Consider the following 22,688-nt stretch of genomic DNA (forward strand, 5'->3'; position numbering starts at 1 on the left):
ACAGACACTGGGAGAGCATACGGTTTGTCAGTTATCCCACTTGACATCCCTATAGACATGCATGTTTCTCCCAAATTCTCTCTGGAAATAGCAAAATCGGGCAATAATCGTTCCATGTACATGCGGCCACTAACAGGGCACTAAGCAAAAAAACGTTCACCTGTTGGAGTTGCTTGGTTTTTAGCAGAACTAAAAACCAAGCGACTAATGGCCCGTGTAAACAGGAGCCGCTCAATGTATGAGCGACTCATGTTCAGGCCAGTTTACAGGGCTGTATTTGCACAAGCAAAACGCAGAGAACAGAAGCCATTGATTTCAATGGGTTAATTCTAGAGATGAGCGAACACGTTCGGCCCCGCCCCTTTTTCGCCCGAACACCGAACTTTGCGAACACCTCGGTGTTCGGGCGAAAAAGTTCGGGGGCCGCCGTGGCAGCGCGGGGGGGGTGCGGCGGGGAGCGGGGGGGAGAGGGAGAGAGAGAGGGCTCCCCCCTGTTCCCCGCTACTGCCGCCCGCGCCGCCGCGCATCTCCCCGCCCCCCGGCGGCACCCGGACACTTACGCGCGAACACTCCAGTGTTCGCTAAAGCCGGTGTCCGGGTGCGGATGTGTCCGTTACGGACACGTTCGCTCATCTCTAGTTAATTCCCATTTCCGAAATTTGCGTGCACATTTCGGTTGCCCGTAAAAAATGCAGCATGCTCTATTTTTCTGCATATTTGGTCACCAAAGGTTCCCATGAAAGTCAATAGGGGGTGCACAAATGCATGCATAATACGCAAGAAGATGCGTGAAACACTGCGTAATTCCACTGGGAAAAGGACACATCTGGAACTCATTAAGACTAATTAGCAATTTCGGTAAGTGCATCTTTGTTTGCCGTATGCAATTGAACATGCCTTGCAGGTGCAAAAAGTACAGTAGAATACACTGATACACACTCACAAAAGCATAGTTAGTTCCAAAAAAACGCTATGCTCATGAGCATGCAAATATCTATAGACTATAGGGAGCCTTAGAGAGGAGGAGAGAAGGGGGAGAGAGTTTAGCAGTCACACTGCTAAACTCCCTCCCACCTCCCTTCTCTAGCCGCTGTCATTGGCTCCCATTGGAGTCCATGCAGTGGCCAACGTTTTTGCTGCCCGGCGTAAAAGCGCCCATCCGGCTAATATAGTGTGGGAATATGCCTGTGTGATCTGATGCATTGGAATCGAATAGATCAGATGGGAGAGTATATTGGCCAGCCGTGAAAACGGCGGCCGATATACGCTTGTGTGAATAAGGCCTTACTGTGAATGGAGGTGGGTGGATGGGACGATCCCCGGCCCGCTACATCTTCATTAACTGAACAACTATCATGTCTGTGTTAAACAAACCAGAGACCAGCTCCTCTGCAGTTGCTCCCACATAAGGACTGGCTGGAAACAACAACTGACATACAGGAAAATGGAAAAAGTCCAACATTGGTTTAAAAGCTTTCAGTCTTTATTAAATGATCCAAACAGACATGGAGAAACAAAGGACATGTGCCATCTTATATGTTTCAGGCAAGCATGTGGCCCTTAATCATAGACTTGGTCTTTCTCCATTTTCCTGTGTAAAACAAAGAAGTGACGGATGAGCTGCAGTACGTAAGGGAGCCCATGGGCGCTTATGCGCCAAATAGTTGTCCTGTGTAAAGAGATCTTTAGTTGAGTGCACATGGGCTCTAATTGTAGATAGGAAAGAAAGCCAATGCCAGACACTTCTGGTAGTGGCATATCTTCCCATGAACATAAGGATCAGACAGCTGAAATCCAACAGTCCAATCCTTATGACCTCTGCGAGAGTTCGGAAGCTCCCAAACGCATTAGATGATTGGACAGTCTCACCAAATTCAATGGGTTTGGCAAACTATATTTAATGTGTTTGGCACCAAAGACAAGGGGAAGCTTATTGGAGCAATTGATTGTATTGGATGGCTGTGTGAAGTACCGATTTGAAGGTCACAGCCTAGCCTCACCATACATGTGCCACCTCTAACTGAGCCCTCTCAAAAATCATAACCAATGAGAGGGCTGCCATGTAGAAGTGCCTACTGTGTATGCGATATTTTTTTGATATTTTCACATGCAGCAGATTTGTTGCAGAAAGTTTTGCAATAGTCTCATTAACCCGAATGTGGTTTTTCAGAAATCCATGGACATGCTGCACAAGCAACAACAAGTATGGAAGGGATTTTTCAGTCACATGAGGTTTTGCAACAAATCTGACAGGTGGGACTGCTAAATACTTTTAGGGCTTGTTCATATGGCGTAGTTTTATGTATTTTATTAGCTAACTTTGTAGTTTGCAGAAAACCACTGCAAGCTGCGTCAGGTCTGCAAATAATTCGTAGTTGCCGGACTGGTCCTAGTCTGATGCCACTGACACACACTGTGTGTATTTGCTGTTTCCTTGTTTGGGTTACTTTTTGTTTTATATTAACAAAAAGAAAACAACACTAATTACTTAGGTCACGATCCCTGGGTGCAGAGCCATAACTCTAGGGTGTGCAGAGGGTGCGGTCTCACCTGGACCCAGGAGCCCTAGGGGACCCATAAAGTCTCTTTTCCCCATATTGCAAACCAATACTATCAATGAAGCTTTATAGTTGGGGATCGAGTTCCATATTTTGCACTGGGGCCCAGCAACCTCAAGTTACGCCTCTGCCTGGGCAGCACAATATGTGAGAATAGAAGGCCACAGAGTATAGCTTTGTGCACTGTCCCTGTTTGGTGCAGGGTAATTATTGAATTCCCCAAACCCCACTGCTAGCTATGTGTCTACAAATAATGTGTAGAGGTCAGACTGGCAACTTTGAACAACGTCTGAGACCACAAAGAGGGAACTGTAATTTTCGTCCAGCCGTTCTAGATGAGCATATAGAAAAAGGAGGAGGACTTTTAGTGGGTTCAGTCGAGATGAACCCCTCGAGGTTTGGGTTTGTGATGAAATGAACTTTTAGCAATGTTTGACCCTTACAATATACCAAAATTTTATGTAATACTTTTGTCCTTGGTCTCTGCTAACGTCCATTCATTTTTCCTTCTGAATAAGGTAGTTTAACCTAAGATTACAAACCTTGCAATTATTTTAATTACTATTTTAATATTTAATACTTTGTGTCTATAAGTCAATAAAGTACAACATAGGCTAAATATACAAAGCAATGACTGCACAAGAAAATAGAGTAATGAAGGCGACAATAAGTGTACAGTATAATGATGCACTTGATGATATCATTCCTTTTCCATCGTACAAAACAAATGTCCTTTTTTCATAAAAATAGATACCATTATAATGTAGTTCTAATCTTCCAGCAATTATATTTTTGATGGGACATTGAGGAAAAATGAATAAATGAGAAAGGAATGACAAGCTATTAAATGTAAGCATTAGGTAATGTGTACAATACGGTGGGTGAAAAAAGTAAGACAATAGGAACTGGAATAATCCTGAATAGGTTTAATTAAATGTTTAAACAGCCTGCTATATTAGGCTAAATACAAAATACAAATACAGAAGGAATACAAGTTTCTGATGGTAGACCTAATATCATAACTTCAGCATTGCCTAGAATACAGATGTGGCAGAGCTGAATTTGTCATTCCACTGTTGTTGCATTAAGATATTTCATACTTCCCCCTTGATCCTGTTCTGTTTTGTGTGACAATCCAAAATGTGCAAAAATTTTCTAGATTTGTCACATTTTATTACTCCTTCTGCCTTCTAATCCTGCCTTCCCACTTACAGTGCTAGAAGTGGCTAAGCAAGGTAAGAAAGGCACACTCTTTTTAAAGGCTTTGAAAACCTTTGTAGATGAAAAAGCAATATATATTACACATATCATTATATTATGTCCCCGCAGAAAGAAATTATGCACTTATCTGTGTTTTGTATTGAGTTTTCCTTCTCATGCATTTAGAAAGCATCATACTTGGTTTACAAGCTCGTCTTCATTCAGGTTTCTGGCTCCAGAAACACATTGATTAAAAAATGTACAAAAGTATATATATATAGCCTTTAACTTTTGCCTCTGACATTCCAGCTTGTGATAGAGGAGATTATGAGAGATGCTCCTAAACCACCTTTTGATTGAGAAGTCTAAACCAGCTCTTTCAGACAACTAAATAACTGTTTTTTGTTTCATACGTTATGCAGTAACTATAATTGTGTCTACATTACTCAGTAACCAAAAGTATACAAACTATTGAGACAGACCATGCAGCTGCCATGGGTACCATGCAAAGAAGTGGCCCAGTGCTGGTTGATGCCAACTTTATTTGATTCTAAGTGGCAAAATTCTATTCAAGAATATCCTGTCTGGAGGAACTACATTGACTGCAAGTAATGTGGTTGTAGAGATGGAAGAAAAGCTAGCGTCTTCTGTCCTAATGAAGAAGCAAGGGGGTGCCAGTTCGATCTAGTTATGGGGCCAGTCTCACTTTTATGCATGCCACAGCTGGCATAACTAGGCTCACATAATGTTTAGTTTCTACATTCACTTGAGTTGAGAGGGGTGCTGTTATCGTTTTGGAAAGAACCAGGTAGGCATAGAGAAACTTAGGGAATCATGCAATGCTTCCTGGGAAATTTGGTATGCAAATCGAGATGGTGCAGTGCCTCTGCAGTGTCACCTATTAGAAAACAGTTTACATACAAGTCAATGTGTGACCTTATAACAGGCCTTGTGCTGTGACTAAGGATATTAGCCAAACCAGAGTCTTCCCTATAAGGTAAAAATAGCCATGTACAGACAGCTGATTCAGGGTTTTCCCCCTCATCAGTGCAAAGTAGGTGTTGTGTCTGTGTAAATCACTTTGCTGGTTTTTGGGTTTATCTTTGCATTCTGTTCTCTGACTCTGGTGGGTGAGGTTCTGGCTGTCTTGCTGTTGGAACACACCTGAGAGTGATTGGAGACGGATTTTATCACCTCTTCACCTTGGATGCTGGCGCTCGATCCAATCACAGCGCTTAGTTACACAGCGCTGATGGCAGGGGAATTCAAAACCGAGCAGGGAGATGACAGTGGGGAGAATTCTCAAGCAGCTTGCCGCACCGCCGGGGAGACCATCCTGCCGGGGACACAAATGCCGGCTGGGAAGTGAGTATTGCAAGGTTTTTTTTTTTACCTCACTCGAGTATAACCCAAGGGGGCTTTTTCAGCACAAAAAAATGTGCTGAAAAACTAGGCTTATACTCGAGTATATCTGGTACACAGTTACCGCCAACTGGCAGCGGGTGTGACAGTAGGGTTCTGGTTGGCTGGATAAGAGGCCTATGAAGTTGGTCTGGAAGAGTACTGTTTCTTTTTATGAGGAGCATCAAGAGGGCATTAAAAGACTTATAAGTCATGTTTGGAAATGTAAAATGGACAGTACTCCTCCTGATCCATAGCACAGGATCAGGACTGAAGTGATGTCATGGCATCAGCCACAGCTCATGTGATCCTCATGCTGACACATTCTTAGTGTTATTTGGGAGTTGCATGCTGTTGAAGACACTTCTCTACTGCTATATGGATAGATTGATCAGCTAGGAGGCTTGTATATACATATATTCCAGCTTCTCCTTTCAGAAGATGCTGGTTACATTCTCAGTTTGAACACGTTTCTAGTCCAATCCTGGGTCTAGTCCTGGGTCTCAGTTCAAATAAGTCTGCTTAGTGAATTATTGTATCTCGAGCATTAATACACCATCTCCTGCACATTTGTGGTACATATTCTGTATAACATTTATCTACTGCCACATTGCCTGTTGATTTCCAGGTAGAGCCAGGGTTGTCCAGGTTCCTGGCATGGGGTTGCCCTCATCAGGGCGAGCGCTTGGCTTTTAGGTAGGGTTTTATCATATCAGTAACTTAGGGTCAGTTCCCCAGTTTCTCCACTTTTACATTTCCTTATATACTATTTTATATTATCCTCATTTGTACTTATTCTGTATATCTGTCTTTTAAGGACATTATTATTATGTCTGGCTCGGACATAACATTACTGTATTTGCTTTAGTGCTAGACAACTAAATTGAAAAAGCCATTACTTTGCTGTAGGTTAGAGGTTAGTTATCTGTGAGTTATTTCTCTTGATACTATTAGATCTAATTTGACTTATTTTATTTCCAAAGATATTCCGGAGACACAAGTCGAAAAGTAAACTGTATAACAAGAAATATACTGTACAGCCGGTGTGTGAAAGGTTAAATAAAATGTCAAGTACAGAGTTTTGTCTGCTGTACCTAGCAGTCCTATCTATCATAGCAGGCTTCTGGCACCTCAGACACACTGTGCATATCATTGATATTTACCAGAACAGGTTGTTCTTCAATTATCTCCATAATTGTCTTTGATTTTGCTTCACGGCTGATTCACGTACTGTTAAGAGAAGCACCTTTTTAGCTGAATTGCTGCAGTGATGTTACATAGAATAGGCTTGGTATTCCCATTGTGAAGGGAGATGAGATTGGCCTTCATATCTCTTACACTACAATTGACTTTATTGATGCCTTTATTTATTTCAGAGAAGGGAGTCATTCTCTTAGCGGTCTCTGAATCCTATCTGCATATTGACAGGGTGTTTAACACCCATAGGGGCATGAATGAGGTCTCAGTGCCTTTGTCTTAGAAGAGCACAAAACGCTTTTATAGAATTAGTTCATAGGTTTGTGTTTGTTTTTCAATAAAAGGCCGCTAAGAATAATACAGAAGCTGCACTAATAAAAATCTATCCAGAATACATGTTTTAATAGCTGAAGAGTTATGGCAAAGCGCTTGATCAAGACTCGAAATCAAGGGCGCATTCACACGGGTGTATTTTCTGTTCGCATTCAGTGCAAAAACAGACGGCTGTATATACAAATTTGATCGCCGCTACGGAGTATAGCTGTGCATGAATATATATTTTTTTTAATTCTCAGACTGCGGGAAGATAGAGCATGTCCTATCTTTCCCACATGCAGTTAAAACTACGTGCAGGAAAGATAGGGCAAGTCCTATCTTTTCTATCCCATTCTATGAATGGGTGAGAATATGACAAATCATTGAAATCAATAATTTTGTTCTGTCCCGTTATGCGGCCGTGATTATCGTGGCCGCATAACAGGACTACAGCACGTCCATGTGTTTAAGCCTTTTTACCTGATGGAATATGGACAGCACACAGACCCACTGAATTAAATTGGTGTATTCAGATGTACGTTTTTTAATGCAAACCAATCTGGTGGCATGCTTTATTTCGATTCGTATTCACAAACCAAAATTGCCCATCAAACTCAACATACAAATAAAATGTTTCAGAATCCCATTCACTTTGCTGCTACTGTTATATCTTATGGATTTTCTACTGCCAATTTGGCTGTAGAATATACAGAGCATATCCGCCACATGTAAACATACCCTAAGAGAACATTATGTGGGCAAAAACATGGGTGCATGAGGTAATACACTTGCTGCTATGGTGCATACCACGTTTCCTCAAAAATAAGCCCTATGCCGATAATAAGCCCTACCCCAATTTTCAGGGAGGGCATTAAATATAAGCCCTTGCCCAAAAATATGACTTGCTAAACTACATGAAAACAAACAGCAATACTCAACCAAGCTGGCGGCGTCTTAGTCCCTCGCACTAGTCTCTGGTACTGCGGCAGGCTGCCGTGTGCTCAGCTTTGACTCAGCACTCTTTCTGGTGACAGGGCTATGAATACCCCGCCTCCGGCATGCGAGTGCTGTGATTGGATCACGAGCACCACTACCTCAGCCAATCAGAGCCGGCGCTTGATCATTCACAGCCACTCAGTGAATGACATCACTGAATGGCTGTGATTGGCTCATCAAGTGCTGGCTCTTTGGGGGCAAAAATTAATACACAACAGTTTGGAGAAACACGGTATTAGTGCATGAACCGAGGTTATTTTTGTTCCGGACTATTCAACCTCTCTGCTAGTGCGTGCAAGTTTGGAAAAAAGAGCGGGAAGATAGGTCCTGCCCTATTTTTCTCGCACATTGTATTAACTATGTGCAAGTAAGATAGGGCAAATCTTATCTTTTCTTGAGTAATAACAGTACGTGCGAGAAAAGATAGGACTTGCCCTATCTTTCTTGCACGTAGTTAATACTCGTAGTTAAGCTCGTAAGTGGAAATGAAACCATTGAAAATAATGTTTTAGTCTCTTCCTGTTATGTGGCTGTGATTTTCATGGCCACATAACGGTGCTAAAACACACCCATCTGCTTAAGCCCTAAGTCAGGACTGAAATACATCCAGGGAATAGGCTTAGATGGCATGTGAGCTGCCCATAGTTAAGTGGAAACCAGCAGTTTTTCACGACATTAGTCTTGTCTAGTGGGATTACTGACAACATGTTTTCGAAGCACCATTAATTGATCCACTCTGATAAAGATATCTTCACTTTTTACAACAGTTTTGACATGTTAGAATGACATGTCAAAAGTTTTGATCAGTGGGGGTTTCGCTGCGGAGACCCCTGGTGATTGCCAAAAGGCAGGGGCTGCAGCCCTCACCCAAGACCTGTGCCTATTTGACTGTCTTACCTGCCTGTTGGCTCCTCTGCAGCTTTAGGCCAAATGCACATGGGCGGGTCAGATTCTGCATGCGGGAGCCCGTAGCAGGAATCTGAACCTGTGCCCAGCCGGCATCCGCTGTAGCAACACGGGGGTTAAAGAGTACGCCAAATGGTCACTTTTACTCCTCTGTTAATTTATTCAACATACGTTTTAGCAGAACATAAACGTCTGGATCTCCAGATAAATGATAACCTTTGCAAAGTCCTTTCAATATAATCCTCCACAGTCCGTTCACCTTCACAGACCTGTAGTAGTCCAGAAGCGCAGCTCCTCACCCTGCCGTAGCGTCTCCAGACCCCAATTCCAGGGCAGAGTTCCTCAAGCGTCCTGCCGGAACCACGCAGCTCTCCGCCTAGTCACAGCGTCTCTCTCTGCTTACAACAGGAGTCCATTTAACCAGAAGTCTAGTCACACACAAGTCTAGTTACAACTGCAGTCTGGTTCTCCCAGACACACACACCTCCTTCTCACTTCCACCTGACTCTTGACATAGCTTGCTGGTTCAGGTGGAAGAACTGGCTTGAAGTATTATTGGACTGATCTACATCACAGAAGCGAACAACCTCTGCCATTCCATACCATACATGTGGGGTGTTTTTCCTCTTGTCTCAGGCACGAGACTGACTGTTGCCCCCTACAGGCCACTCTCTGCAGTGCACCACTACACTGCACATACCTTTATTTTCTTCTTCTTTCCTGAACTGTGGATGGTTCGCACGGCTCGCAGTCGGACATGCGCAGTACAGATTTTTTTTTAAAAACTGCTTTTCCTGTGGAATTCGCGTCCCATTCACAGGGTCAATTGCAAACAGGCTGCAGGTAGGATGCTTTCCATTGACTTCAATGAAATCCATCTGTGCATAATCCGCAGGACAATGGAGCATGCTGCAATATTTCATCCGCGAGCGGAAACAGCAATTGCTTTCCACTAATGTGCATGAAGAATCATTTTTGCATTGCATGCTGTGGAAGGTATTTGCTGCAGAAACCGTAGGCCATAACCCGCTCCAGATTCCGCAATTCAAATCCGCCCATATGCATTCACCCAAACATGGATGTGTAGAGGTCTGTAGAAGATGTCTATAGAGCTCTATATGTCCGTCTTCAGCTGCTGAGAGGAGCTGGCAAGCAATGAAGACAGATGAATAGGCACAGACCTCCGGTGAGAACGACAGCCCCCACACGTCAAAAGTTTGTAAAAAGTGCAGTTACTCTTTAAAGTGCTAGGTGGTGGAGTATATTATCTGCTGTTTTTCTTCTTTGCTGATGTCCCTCTGATTGATTCACTGATTTGGGATCCTATTTTCAGACATCTAAGATGGCAGCTGCAATTTTCTAGCTACCTAATGCATACTATGTACTCCTCTCTGATTGGCCAACAATGATCACGTGACACTCATGTGATCAATTCTCTCGCCAATCAGAGAGAAGGTATAGTGCATTAGTGGTCTACCACTGCCAATGCATTATAAGGATTAAGTAATCTAAAGATTGCATCGGCCATCTTGGCTGAAAATGGGACCCAGAGCAATAGATTGGAGGGGCATCCGCACAGAAAAGGATTACCAGATAGTATAACTGCCTCCTTCGGTCCCAGGAGAAGATTTTGTCCTAAAACCGGAGGGTTGCTTTAAATCTATTTTCCTTTTAATTTCCCAATGATCTTTATAATGATGAATTGATGTACCGTTAGGTGGTAAACTGATTAGGAATTTAGTTCTGAGAGCTGACAACTGCTATGTCAAAATTAATGATGGTTTGCCAAGTTTAAATCCTGGTCTAAGCCTTTGTAAACCAGGGAACATCTTGTAAAATATGTCTCTACGGTCAATGAGTCTTTCTAATAAAAAAGAAATGAAATTCGTGACTAAATTACAAAACGCAGTATATCTGGGCTACACCCATCTTTGATGTAAAAGTTCTGAACTTCACAAACTTTATCATGCTGCTTAAATGACCTACTTACTAATGGGGCAATCAAGGTACATTCAAAAAGATCAGCATGCACGCTGAAGAAATCCAAAAAAAGAGCTGTCCTTTGCTCTTAGTGAACTATTTTAGATGTGAGAGAAATAGGAAATTATTAATATGTAAGTGAGCCTGGGAGAACAAGAAATTCTGTACTTGAGGGTCTGAAATTACTTTTCAGAATAAGTTGCCGTATGTGTTCATGAGAGCTGGCACTAATGATTTATATCCTGCATTTTCACCAGTATTCCTCTCTGCAGGCTCCATTACTGATTCTCAGTTATTTCTGGCAACACATCTGCATGAGTCATTCGCCTCCCTCCCTTTCCCTCCTCCTCCTGCCTTCTCTCTGCTCTCTATAGACTTCAATGAGCAGCATGCATCATCACCCTCCTTCACTTCCTGTGCCCCATTTTAGCAATGTTACTAAAGATGAATTTCACTGCCTACAAAATTGGACAGCAAATTAGAAGTAAGGATGACACCTAGTGGTCAGCTCTATAGAAGAATTTTTCAGCATAAAAACAAAATTTTAAGTAAATAAAGGGATATTCACTTTTGCTAGTTACAGTATCACTTCGGCTTATATTACAGCAACACAAGTTGTTTCCAAGCTCCAATGATTACAAATGTTTGGGGGTTTTTTGCAGTCAGACTGCTCCTCAGAAAAGGGTCATATAAATAATGATATTTCCCTGAAAAAAATTGCAAAAATGTTACAGGTTTTTTATTATTAATTATTTGATTCATATAATAATTATCATTAGAGGGAACATGTCACAAGCTATGTGCTGCCCAAACCACAGACAGCATGAAAGCCAGACAGGCTCTCATTACCGAGACCTATGTTGTACTCTAAAACACTGGGAATAGGAAAAAGAGTCATCGGTGGACTGCCACCGACTTCTCCCTGCCCCCTCGGCTAGATTGACAGGTCTCTGCACAAATAGGGAATGATCTGTCAATCTAGCTAAGCAGCATGGGGAAATGCCGGCGGGGCTCTGCCCAACGACTCTTCTGCCCATTCCCCATTACACTTTAAAGTATGTTTTCTCTGAAACGCCGTCATATTTCAGAGTAAAACATCTCTCTGTAATGTTTCTACCTGTCCATATTTCATGCTGCCCGTGGTTCGGGAAACATGAAGCTTATGACAGGTTCCCTTTAATGTTTTGACTTACATCTAGGACGAAAGGTTCCCAACAGTAATAGTTTTTCCAGGCTTTTGAAAAATGTTGAAATAAACTAGATATCTGTTACAATGACAAGCCACAACCATTCCATGACAACCGTTCGCTGGTCTACTCCAGGCTTTGTTTGCAAGGTGTCCTGATATGTCACTGCAGTCAATCACAGGCCACTACAGTGACAGCAGTAAGTGTAAAATCCACATTGTATGAGGCAGGATAAGATGATAAAGGTGTCCATTTACATTATCCTACCAAAAGTAATTGGGCACCTGTGTAAGAATCAAGAGTAGTATTTATTTACATATGTTAAGACTTAGTGGGGTCTGCTTTGGCCCTAATGACATTGGATACTCTTGGTGGCATACTTTCTTCTAACATCTGATACACTTCAGCTGGAATTTCCCTCCATTCATCCTGCAAATGTCTGGTGAGTTCTGTCGAAGAAATGCATCAGCCCATCTACAATGGTGCAATAAGAGTTGTCATTGGATAGGCGGGCAATGGAAGAATGTTCTATGAAGAGATGATTCAGGCTACTCCATCTTCAAAATAGATAGAAGTACCTGGGTGTGAAGGATGCTTGAAGAACACCTTTTGCCCAAGTGTATTGTGTCAACAGTTAAGTATGACGGATGCTCCATTACGGTCTTGGAATGTTTTATGTTGCATGCTCTGAGTCTGTTGGTCGTAGTGAGAAGGACCATGATCACAGAGGTATACCTTGACATTCTAGACAATAATGTGCTGCCCACAATGTGGTAATACTTTGGGTATGGTCAGCAATACTTCCAACAAGACAACCTGCCACGTCACTAATCCAATGCTGTTTTACATTTGTTTGAGGATATGAAAGCACCACAATTGGACTGGCTGCACAGAGTCCTGATCTGAACCCTACTGAACATCTGTAGGACAAACTAGAACATCAGTTCAGGAAATATGAACAGCATCCATCTTTTTTGAGAGGACTCACCAGACGTTTGCAGGATGAATGGAGGGAAATACCAGCTGAAGTTTATCAGATGTTAGTAGAAAGTATACCACAGAGAGTATCTGATGCATTAGAGTCAAAGGACGCCTCATTAAGTATTAGCATATCTAAATAAATACTACTTTTGATTCGTGCTCAAGTGTCCGACGACTTTTTGTATGATAGTGTACTTCTATGGCACCCTATTATAACTCTGTATGCCTTTAATGTTATATAAAGGCACGCAGGGTGATTTTTGGTGTTGATGTTACTCAGGATATCTTAGGAACTTGAAAATATTGTGGCATACACCAGATGTATTTCGGTGATACTCTCCCATAATATTATGCCATACGGCGCACCACACGGTGGACCACAGAGCATCTACGGCCCTGTAATAGAAAGTCCAGTGGATTTTGCCTGTAGGTTTTAAACATTTTCCAGCTGATTTTATTTTTTCTCCAAAAGCCTGGAAAAGTTTTTTCTTAAAAAGCCAAGACCAAAGAAAGAAAGTTAATTTGAATGTATTAAAATGTAACAAATATGTTGAAATGAAACGAACAGCTAAATGGATGTTCCTCATAAGAAAACTGTGTATAATGATACATGAAAAAAAAATGTAAAAAAGGTAAAATTCCTGTATAAGTGAGAATTTGTCAAAGTAACGATTAGTGACAAAGCTGAGGTTACCAGGATACCAGTGCTTAATTTCTTGCATAAAAGTAATTTGACAGGTAATTACATATTGAAATTGATAGTGAATGTTCCAGCATGCAAATCTGGAAATGACTACTGAAATGTCAACCCTGTGTGAACCCCTCAAATAGTAAACCCTGCAGAATGCGCTTCACGTGAAAAACTCATTCCTCCATGCTGTCTCTTTTATGTATGCTATGACATCCCGTATGGCCCCAGAATTGGCCCTTACAAACTCAGCAGTATGCCATTGTTTATTCAATATGCTACCTTACCGCTATAGTACCTAGTACAAAATAATAAAAGAGTGACTTACTTTCCGGGTTTATCTCATGGAGAGGTTTTTTCTCTAAAAAAAAGAAAAAATAGGAGAGAAGTGTACTTAATATGTGGACTATATTCAGCTCAAAGAATCTGTGATATGTGAAGTATTTAAGAGATGTATTTGCATAAATCAGCATAGGAACATGCTACATGCAGGGTGAATATTTAGTCAGTTCAAGGTCATTAACGCATCTGGAATCCAATGTACCTGAACATTAGCCAATACATCAATTTTCCGCAGAGACTTGAAATATGAGCACTCTATATTTATTAAAGCACCAAATAAAAGGGAAAAAGCTGCAGATCATTGCAAAAAATATTGCATATTATTCAAGGAAATTAGACCACAGTCCTTGTGAAAAGACTGCATTATCCTTTTTATCTTCTAGTCTTATATACTGAATGTTCCTAGGTTAAATAGAATGGAGATGTACATACTACCATTGTTGGATTGAAATGCCCAGGACCCACCAATAAAACTCTTTCTGGGGGCCCCCTATACTGCTACATACAAATATTACCTGAACCCAGAGGCGTAACTTGAAGCTTCTGGGCTCCAACGCAAACCATGTAAGAGGTCCCCCAACTATAACGCTTTATTCATAGTACTGGGCTCCCTATGTGAAGAAGAGTGACCTTATGGGCCCCATTAAGGCTCGTTGGCCGCAGTACAACTGCATCCCCTATAGATATGCCCATGCCTGAACCCCATTCACAACAAATTCCTCATCATTGCATTCTCTGTATACTTCATTACAAGATGTGGCTACATTTGAGTATATTCACCCAATATATGCAGATCCAGTGTGCAGCTCATGCATAGGGTGGGGGACTGGGGGTCCATCCTGGCTTAGGCCCCACCTGAGAATTCACCTTTTTCCCTGTGTGTTAGTCTGAGCCTGTATACTAGAGTATATATAAACTGACCAGACACTTCAATAGAGACAACTGCCCTTTCACAATTGGAGCTTTCCTGTATGGATATTAGACATGTGATCCCAGAGTGCAGTATAAAATCTAGTAAGCAAGTTTTCCATAGATCAGTTTCAGTGTGAATCCACATTAGAATGGGAAAATTGAGGGATCTGAGTGACTTCCAACAAGATCTGGTCACTGGTGCTAGACTAGTCAAGGCCAGGATTTCAAAAACTGCCAACCTTGTGGGATTTTTCATGCAACAGTTTGGAGAGTTGACCAAGAATGGTGTGATCAAGGGAAAAAAAATTGACAAAGCTGACTAAGCCTTTGACAGATATCTGTTACCCGATACTCTCGTCTCTGGTTCTAAAGCACACAGATGGTTGGCAGAAAATGTTCTGAATCATCCGTTTTAGGTATTCAAAATCTCCTGTGTATGGCCAGCTTTAGTCGGATCTGTAGTTCACTCTTTACCACCATGACACATAAATTGATTTAACGTGATTTAGACTTGCAAGTACTGTTGTGTTTTGTAGTGTGTCCTCCTACATCAGTTTGCCAATCAGTCTATGATTAGTTACATTCTCTGTATAGAAAGCCATTTTTATCCTCAAACTCAATCAAGATATCTTGTTTCTTATAAAGTGCTGTCAACATTGCAACCTTGACCATGTTGTGTGAAGAGATAAGTGCACAAAAAGCATATAATTGCTATTCGTGGTAATTATTTGTCTATCAAACATGAAATTCAGTCCTATATTTCATCAGGCAATTCTAGAGAGGATGCTTTTAGATATTTTGCAAGATGTTTCTTTTTAACACTGGTGCTAAGTTAAGTGATATGAGGTCAGTTTTTTGTAAACACTCTTTTTCAAAAAAGAATCAAGCACCTAGAGAGAGTTGTAGTTTTGCTGCAAAACTTGGTATGCAGTTACATCTCAGGCAGATTAAAAAAAAAGGTTAGTGGTGTCGTGTGATTAGATGAATGGTCTTGTCACCGGAGCCCCTAAAAACCCTTGGCCTAAAAAAAGGCTCTCAAAGTCTACTTGTGTGTAGTGGACCTCTTTTTCCGCTTGTATAGAGCTTGTTGACCACTAGAAGCCTCTACGATGCAATCAAAGAGATTTTGCCCAGCTAACAGAGTTTGAGAGGGGCGCATTATTAGAATGCGAGAAGCTGGATGGTTACATTGATGAATTGCCCACCACCTTGGCTGTTCTGACTAAACTGTTAGGAGGTATTGGGACAAGTGGACACCCCTGACAGAACAGCAATAGAGAAGATCATCTGATAAGCACAATCAGTTCCAACTGTTTTGTTCCCTGCCTTCCAGAAACAGGTAGCACCATTGTTTCTAGGCCCCTGTGTCTGTCAAAACCATTTCCAGGCACTTGGCTGAAGGACATTTGCTCTCACGACGCCCATTATGTGTACTACCTTTGACACCAAGCCACCGTCACCTCCATTTCAAGTGGTGATGTGAACAGCGAAACGACTGCTATGGAGTGGAACTAGGTTGTCTTCATTAATGAATCCAGGTTCATATTGGGTACTGACAATGTCTGTATTGCCTCCTGTCCTCTTAATTAGGCCTTATAAATTGGTATCCTACTTTCCTTGGTTGTATTTGTAGGCTCAGGCCTGAGAGAGATGCATGTTAAAAGGTAGGAACTAAGGATGAGCGAGTATACTCGCTAAGGCACTACTCATTCGAGTAATGTGCCTTAGACGAGTATCTCCCTGCTCGTCCATAAAGATTCGGGGGCCGCCGCAGCTGACAGATGAGTCGCGGCGGGGAGCAGGGGAGAGCGGGCGGGAGAGAGGAAGTGAGAGATCTCCTCTCCGTTCCTCCCCGCTCTCCCCCGCAGCTCCCCGCTCCGCGGCGGCACCCGAATCTTTAAGGACGAGCAGGGAGATACTCGTCTAGGGCACATTACTCGAACGTGTAGTGCCTTAGCGAGTATACTCGCTCATCCTTAGTAGGAACTTATCTTTTTCAGGTTATGATTAAACTACCTGGTATTAGTGTTAGGACCTATCTAAAAGCATGGTCTCCTGGACTTTGGTGGATGGACCAATATACTTTCATCAAACTACTGTATATACTAAGAATCTTGCATTTTCTAATGTGGCTAGTATATACACTACAGTTATGTATTTTTCTGATAAAAAATGTATTTGAGTACTACTGCGATGTGTTTCTGATTGTACTGTTTACTCGCAGTCATGGTTTAACATGCACTATAGATTTATATTTGGGTTGTACTGACTTTTTCCTTTCTCTTGTTTGTGCGGAATGGATGTGTTCATGTCTGGAGACCTAGGGGTGAGTTTCTTAATCCTGCCTTTGCTGTGGAGTACACTGCTTCAATTGCTAGTGTGATGGTTTGGTGGGGGATGGGGGACATCACATATGACAATCGATCACCCCTAGTAGTGGTATGAGGGACAGTGACAGCTCAGTGATATGTTCAGAACATCCTGCAGCTACATGTGTTCATCTCATTGCGGCTTCCAAGAGGCATTTTCCAGCAGAATAATGCTTGACCACACACAGCAAGAGTATCACAAGAATGCCTCCACAACATTGTCAATCTTTCGTGGCCTGCTTGGTCACCAGATTTATTGCCAATTGAACATACATGCCAATTTTGACAGCCTATGAGTTTGCACGATCTAAAAGCTTAGCTACGGGAAAAGTTTAGTAGTGTTAAATGAACTGAAACATTAGAACCCTGTTTTGAGTCGAACTTTACTAAAAGCTTCAGCCTCGCAGAAACCCAAGCCTCAGGAACTTTGGCTGAGCCAGACCCACTAAAGAAATTCTTAGTCCTTTTTCTTCTTCCTTTTCATCTTCTTCCTTCATCCTATTCCATTTCCCTCTTCCTCTGCTTTTTCTTCATCTTTCTATTCCATTTGCCTCTTCATCTTTCTATTCCATTTGCCTCTTCATCTTCTTTGTCCTTTTCCTCTTCCTCTTCTTTTTTTCTTCTCGCTTTGCCTCTTCTTCCTCTACCTCTTCCTTTCTGTTTTTTCTTGTTTTTTCTTGCTAATCTTTCCTTTAAAAGAGCTCAAAATTACTTAGACACAATCCTAGATCAACTAAGAGTGTTATACTGGGCTTTTAGGGCTCTTAGACAGGGTGAGGCCTCGGTCAGACGGGCGTTATTTCACGCGATTTGCGCATGCGCATGCGTCCGGCGATTTTATAAAACCATTGCTTTGCAATGGTATCGGACACATGAGCGCATTTTATGCGCTCGTCCGATAAATTATAGGACAGAAATCGCAGATCACACCTATCTGCGATCTGTGATTCCTGTTCTCTTCTCTATATGCGCTCAATGGGGCCGGCAGCAGCAGTGCCGACCCCATTGAGAACATATAGTAGGCAAATCATTCTCCTCTGCCACAGCTGTAACAGCTGTGGCAGAGAAGAACTATGTTTGCCCATTGAATTCAATGAACTCGGCAATACAGCCGGCTCCATTGAAAGCAATGGGCTGCCGGTGATCGCACCATGAATTTTCGGGAAGGGCTTAAAAATATAAGCCCTTCCCTGAAATTCATCCATAAATGTGTAAAAACAAAAAAAATATATATACTCACCTGGTCCCGGCAGACGGAGTTCAGCCGCGGCCGTCCGGCAATTCTCCTGAACTGCTCTGAGTAGTATTCAGCAGCTGGGGATTTAAAATCCCCGCCTGCTGAATGAGCTGCCTCTGATTGGTCACAGCCTCACCAATCAGAGGCAGCTCTCACTTACCCATTCATGAAGTGCTGCCTCTGATTGGCTCAGCGCAGGGACCAATCAGGGGCAGCTCTCAGCTGAATGACCAGGTGCTCTGCCGGGACCAGGTGAGTATATATATATTTTTTGTTTTTACACATTTCTGGATGAATTTCAGGGAAGGGCTTATATTTTTAAGCCCTTCCCGAAAATTCATTGTGAGATCGCCCACAGCCCATTGCTTTCAATGGAGCCGGCTGTATTGCCGGCTCCATTGAATTCAATGCACTGGACAGCTCCGGCCCGTTTCTAATGAAACGCGGCTAGGAGCAGTTTTTTCGGGCGATTTTTCGCCCCTGGTCACGCAATTTGCGCATGCGCATCCGTCATGCGATCCGCAAATCGCATAAAAAAACGCCCGTCTGACTGAGGCCTTATACACCAGTTTTAGGGGTATTGGTGAAGTTCCATTTTGGTTCAAGCTAATTTGGACCGGAGCAAACTTTTTGCCCAAATTAGGCAAACCTACCGAAGTGAGCATTTGTAAAGTTCGCTCAACACTACTGTCTACTCAAAAGTTGCACTATCAATTAGAATGAGTAAATCTGCCATTCTACAGTATCTTGTATTCCAACTTACCAAGGGAAAAAAAGGGTAATTTTTATTTTATTACCATGAGCAATAAATGTATAAAATTTAGAACTCTGTAGTTTAAGATTGCATTACGTATTCAACAAAATTCAATGCTTTTAATTCTCCGCTTTTCTATCTATTATAAGAAAACAGTCGTATCTAATTTATACCCTATGGCTTTTATGCATGCAAAACTTAATTTTACCTGTTCTTCTTTCATTATAACACTAGACAAAACTGTACATTAAGCCAATCTTCAAATGGATAACCGTCATTTTCACCTCTCTTGCCAGGTTTATTAATATCTTCTTAGCTCTGTAAATCCATGTAAGACTGTCCTCTTAGGTTCCCAGCATGAGCTTGTGGTGGCCCAGGGGCCTGGCAGACTCATACATATTAAAGTTTCACAAAGGGGAAGCAGTTTCCTCACAGGTGTTTGCACCATGGAGAAGCTGAGAGTCTGAATTCATGTCTGCCCATAGTGTACAGCTTAATACAAAAGAATATAGATGCAAACAACACAGTAATTAGGATGCCACATGCCGGTTGTCAGATGGAGCCGTCTGGCAATATCTATTGAGGGACGGAGTAACTAAAGACTCTTGAGGACTCTGCCAAGTTTTAACTTAAGCAACAACCACAGCATTTATTTCTGGATGTCTCTGTGTAAATCTGCAGCACTTGCTGTCAGTAAGGTTTAAAACCCATGTGGTCCAGAAAATTCCATAGATTATGGAGTTGGTGTTTTGAGTGTTGATTAGAGTCATGTTCTAACATGAGAATATGTTGTCAAAACATCTTATATGTTCTATTCAAACCACTTCTTCGAAATAGGACACAATTATACCATGCGGCTCAGACAATCTTCCCAACATTAATACCTACAGTAGGACGGCCTAATGTGGATGCCATAACTATGCCTCTTGCAACCCTGCTTATTCAGGATCAAGCTGAATAGTGGTTGGCATTGATATATCACTCAGGTGGAATGTATTTCCCCAGGAGAAGTAAGTCGAGTCCATTTTTACCACTGTACAAAAACTGGACAAAACTAATTCTATTCTCAGATTTTGAATATAGGGCACCAATTGGAAAGGGTAAGCTAATATCCACCCAAAACCTAGTTTGGTTGTTTGGGGGGCTAGTGAGCTACATTACTGAAGTGAAAATCTGGGTATTTAATCAAAGTTTCGCAACACAACAGCTGCAACACTGTCTCAGCGCAATGGCCAAAACATGAAACCGGGTCCGGACCGATGTTGGCATCAAAACACGTGCCCTATCATTTGCCACTCAGCGCAGATGTATAATGAGCTCTCTGCTGTTGTGGGACTGGATTGGTTGGTGGGTGGGGAGTTCATTTCCCCAGCCAGCCAATCAGCTGTTATTGTAGTATATAAACTTCAGGCCTTCCTCTCAGAGGGAGCAGCTTATTCCTCTGCTAGGTAGAGTTCTGGTCTTCGTCTTCCTGGTGACAGCTAATTCTCAGCTAAGTCCCTGGTGTTTTACTTAATACTTGGTGGTTTATTATCTGGCCCATCTTATTGTGGCACTTGTATCATTAATATCTGTATTTTGTCATTTCTTTGTAATTTTCCAAGTGTAGCAGATAGCTCCCAGTTTTCGGATGTAGAGCCATCCTTATTTGGATAGTGGCTGTGCTTTAAGTAGGGTTTTCCTCATATAAGTTAATTAGGGTAAAATTCCCTTTCTTTCCCTATAGTTCAGTTTTTTTATTGTGTGTTTTTTTTCTCCACGTTTTCATGTAGTTTTTATTTCTCTCGTTGAGACAACTATTACGTCTGAACCAGATGAGTTGATTTTGTTTCCAGCTCAGATGTAACACAAAGGTTCTTTTTTCCATTTTTTTTAAATTTATTTTCATATGTACTAACTTTAACAATAATTGAAAAGCTTGATGGAGAGTATACTCTACATTATTAATCTATGGCAAGTGGCAACCTAGTGTTTGTTCAGTCCTTGTGCTGTCCGAGTGAAAAATGGACTAGTCATGAACAGTACACGGCCCCATATTAGTCAATGTGGTAGGACACACATCAGTTTTTTCATATGCATACATAGATCATGATACAAAACTCATGACATGCACTATTCTGATATAATTGTTGTATGAGACTTAACATTCAAGTCAATGGGGTTACAGGGCAGACAGCACTCTCTTGCAATGCGTGTAGTACATGTGCTGTTTGTGTGCTGACCCTATTTCATAAGAGATGCAGAAAAAAAGTTGTCTTGTTTCAGTTTTTTGTGGGGGGGGGGCTGTGAAAAAAGAGATAATATACTGAAGTACAAAATATAGATACATGAACTGCATATGCATGAGTTTGAAGCAGTCATTGATGCATGTCTAGATTAAAGAGGTTTTCCCACTAATGATTTTTATCCCCTATCCAGATAAAGTGTCTAATCATTGATAGTCCAACTGTTGGGACCCCCATCAATGTCAACATTTGTACGCCTAAAAGTTTGGGAGGATGGAGAGGTGGTGCACATGCATGATCACCGCTTCATTCACTTCTGTGGGACAGAGGAAGATTGCCAAGAGCTTAAATCTCCCACCGTCCCGTAGAAGTGAATGGACACTGGTGGTCATTCTCATGGTTGATTTGGCGAGCAGAGATCTTGGGATCTACAGTCTGACCCCCAGCAATCAGACCTTTATCTCCAATCCTAGGGGATAGGGAATACATGGCATCAGTTGGAAAACCCCTTGAAGGTCCTTTTAGGCTATGTTCACATCTTGCCAGGGACTCCATTTGGAGCCTCCAGCGCAGATGCTGGACAAAATAACGTAGCATGCTCCACTATTTAGTCCAGGAAAATGTCAGAGGGCTGGACCAAAGCCAGACTGATCGTCTTATAGTCAGCAAGGGCAGATTTGGTATTTATATATATAAACTTTTAAAATGATTGATGATATAACGAGTTTAATGCTCAAAAGGCAGGCACTGAAATGTATCAATAATAGTTTGTTTTTCTGTTATTCTGATTGCTTTTAAGATTGCTTGTCTTTCCTTCTTGCTTTGTGCTTCCACTATTAATGACTAGCAGATACCTGTTTACACAAGGAGATAGAACACCAATATACAATAACTTGTTGGTTCTCACTGATCATGCAATCACTGCACTGGACAATGATTGGAAACATTTGCTCGATATAATGATGTTTTACTCCATGATAATTTTGCCTAAGGCTCACATCACATACGCCTTATGTTTTCCATTCTTCTGTTCTGTTCTTGGAATAAAAAATGGAAATAAAAGGATAAATGGATCCATAAAAAATTCAATTTCTATTAATGGGGAAAAAAATATTTTTCATTCATTTCAGTTTGCATCCGTTCCATCATAGTTTTGCTTTATGTACTGAGAAAATAGCCTAGTCTGGAGCACTATTTCTTCCGTTCAAAATAACAGAACCATAATAGAATGGTCAATTCCATTTTTTTTTCAATGGGAAATGGATGCAAATGGAATGGTTTTTGTTTCAATCCATTATTTACTCTGATTTACAGATCCATCTTTTTCATCTACACATGCGTACAACCAATGGTTCCATCACAAACTGATGAGAAACAGCAACATAATGGTATCAAAAGGAAATCAAAGTATCCATTTTTTGATGGACCCATCAAACTTTC

The 22,688-nt window shown here is 41.6% G+C and overlaps 1 protein-coding gene across 1 annotated transcript in view; it reads right to left on the reverse strand.

The window, feature by feature from the left end:
* The window catches only part of UNC5D (unc-5 netrin receptor D), a gene marked incomplete at its 3' end in the record, with an annotated part of 671,255 nt that overhangs the window by 137,002 nt on the left and 511,565 nt on the right, over nt 1-22,688 (reverse strand). The window contains exon 8 of the mRNA XM_066589399.1: nt 13,738-13,770. Coding sequence (XP_066445496.1) covers nt 13,738-13,770 — 33 coding nt within the window. The remainder of the gene's footprint in view (nt 1-13,737; nt 13,771-22,688) is intronic.

This window comes from Eleutherodactylus coqui, chromosome 2, assembly GCF_035609145.1.
Source record: "Eleutherodactylus coqui strain aEleCoq1 chromosome 2, aEleCoq1.hap1, whole genome shotgun sequence".
NCBI lineage: Eukaryota > Metazoa > Chordata > Amphibia > Anura > Eleutherodactylidae > Eleutherodactylus > Eleutherodactylus coqui.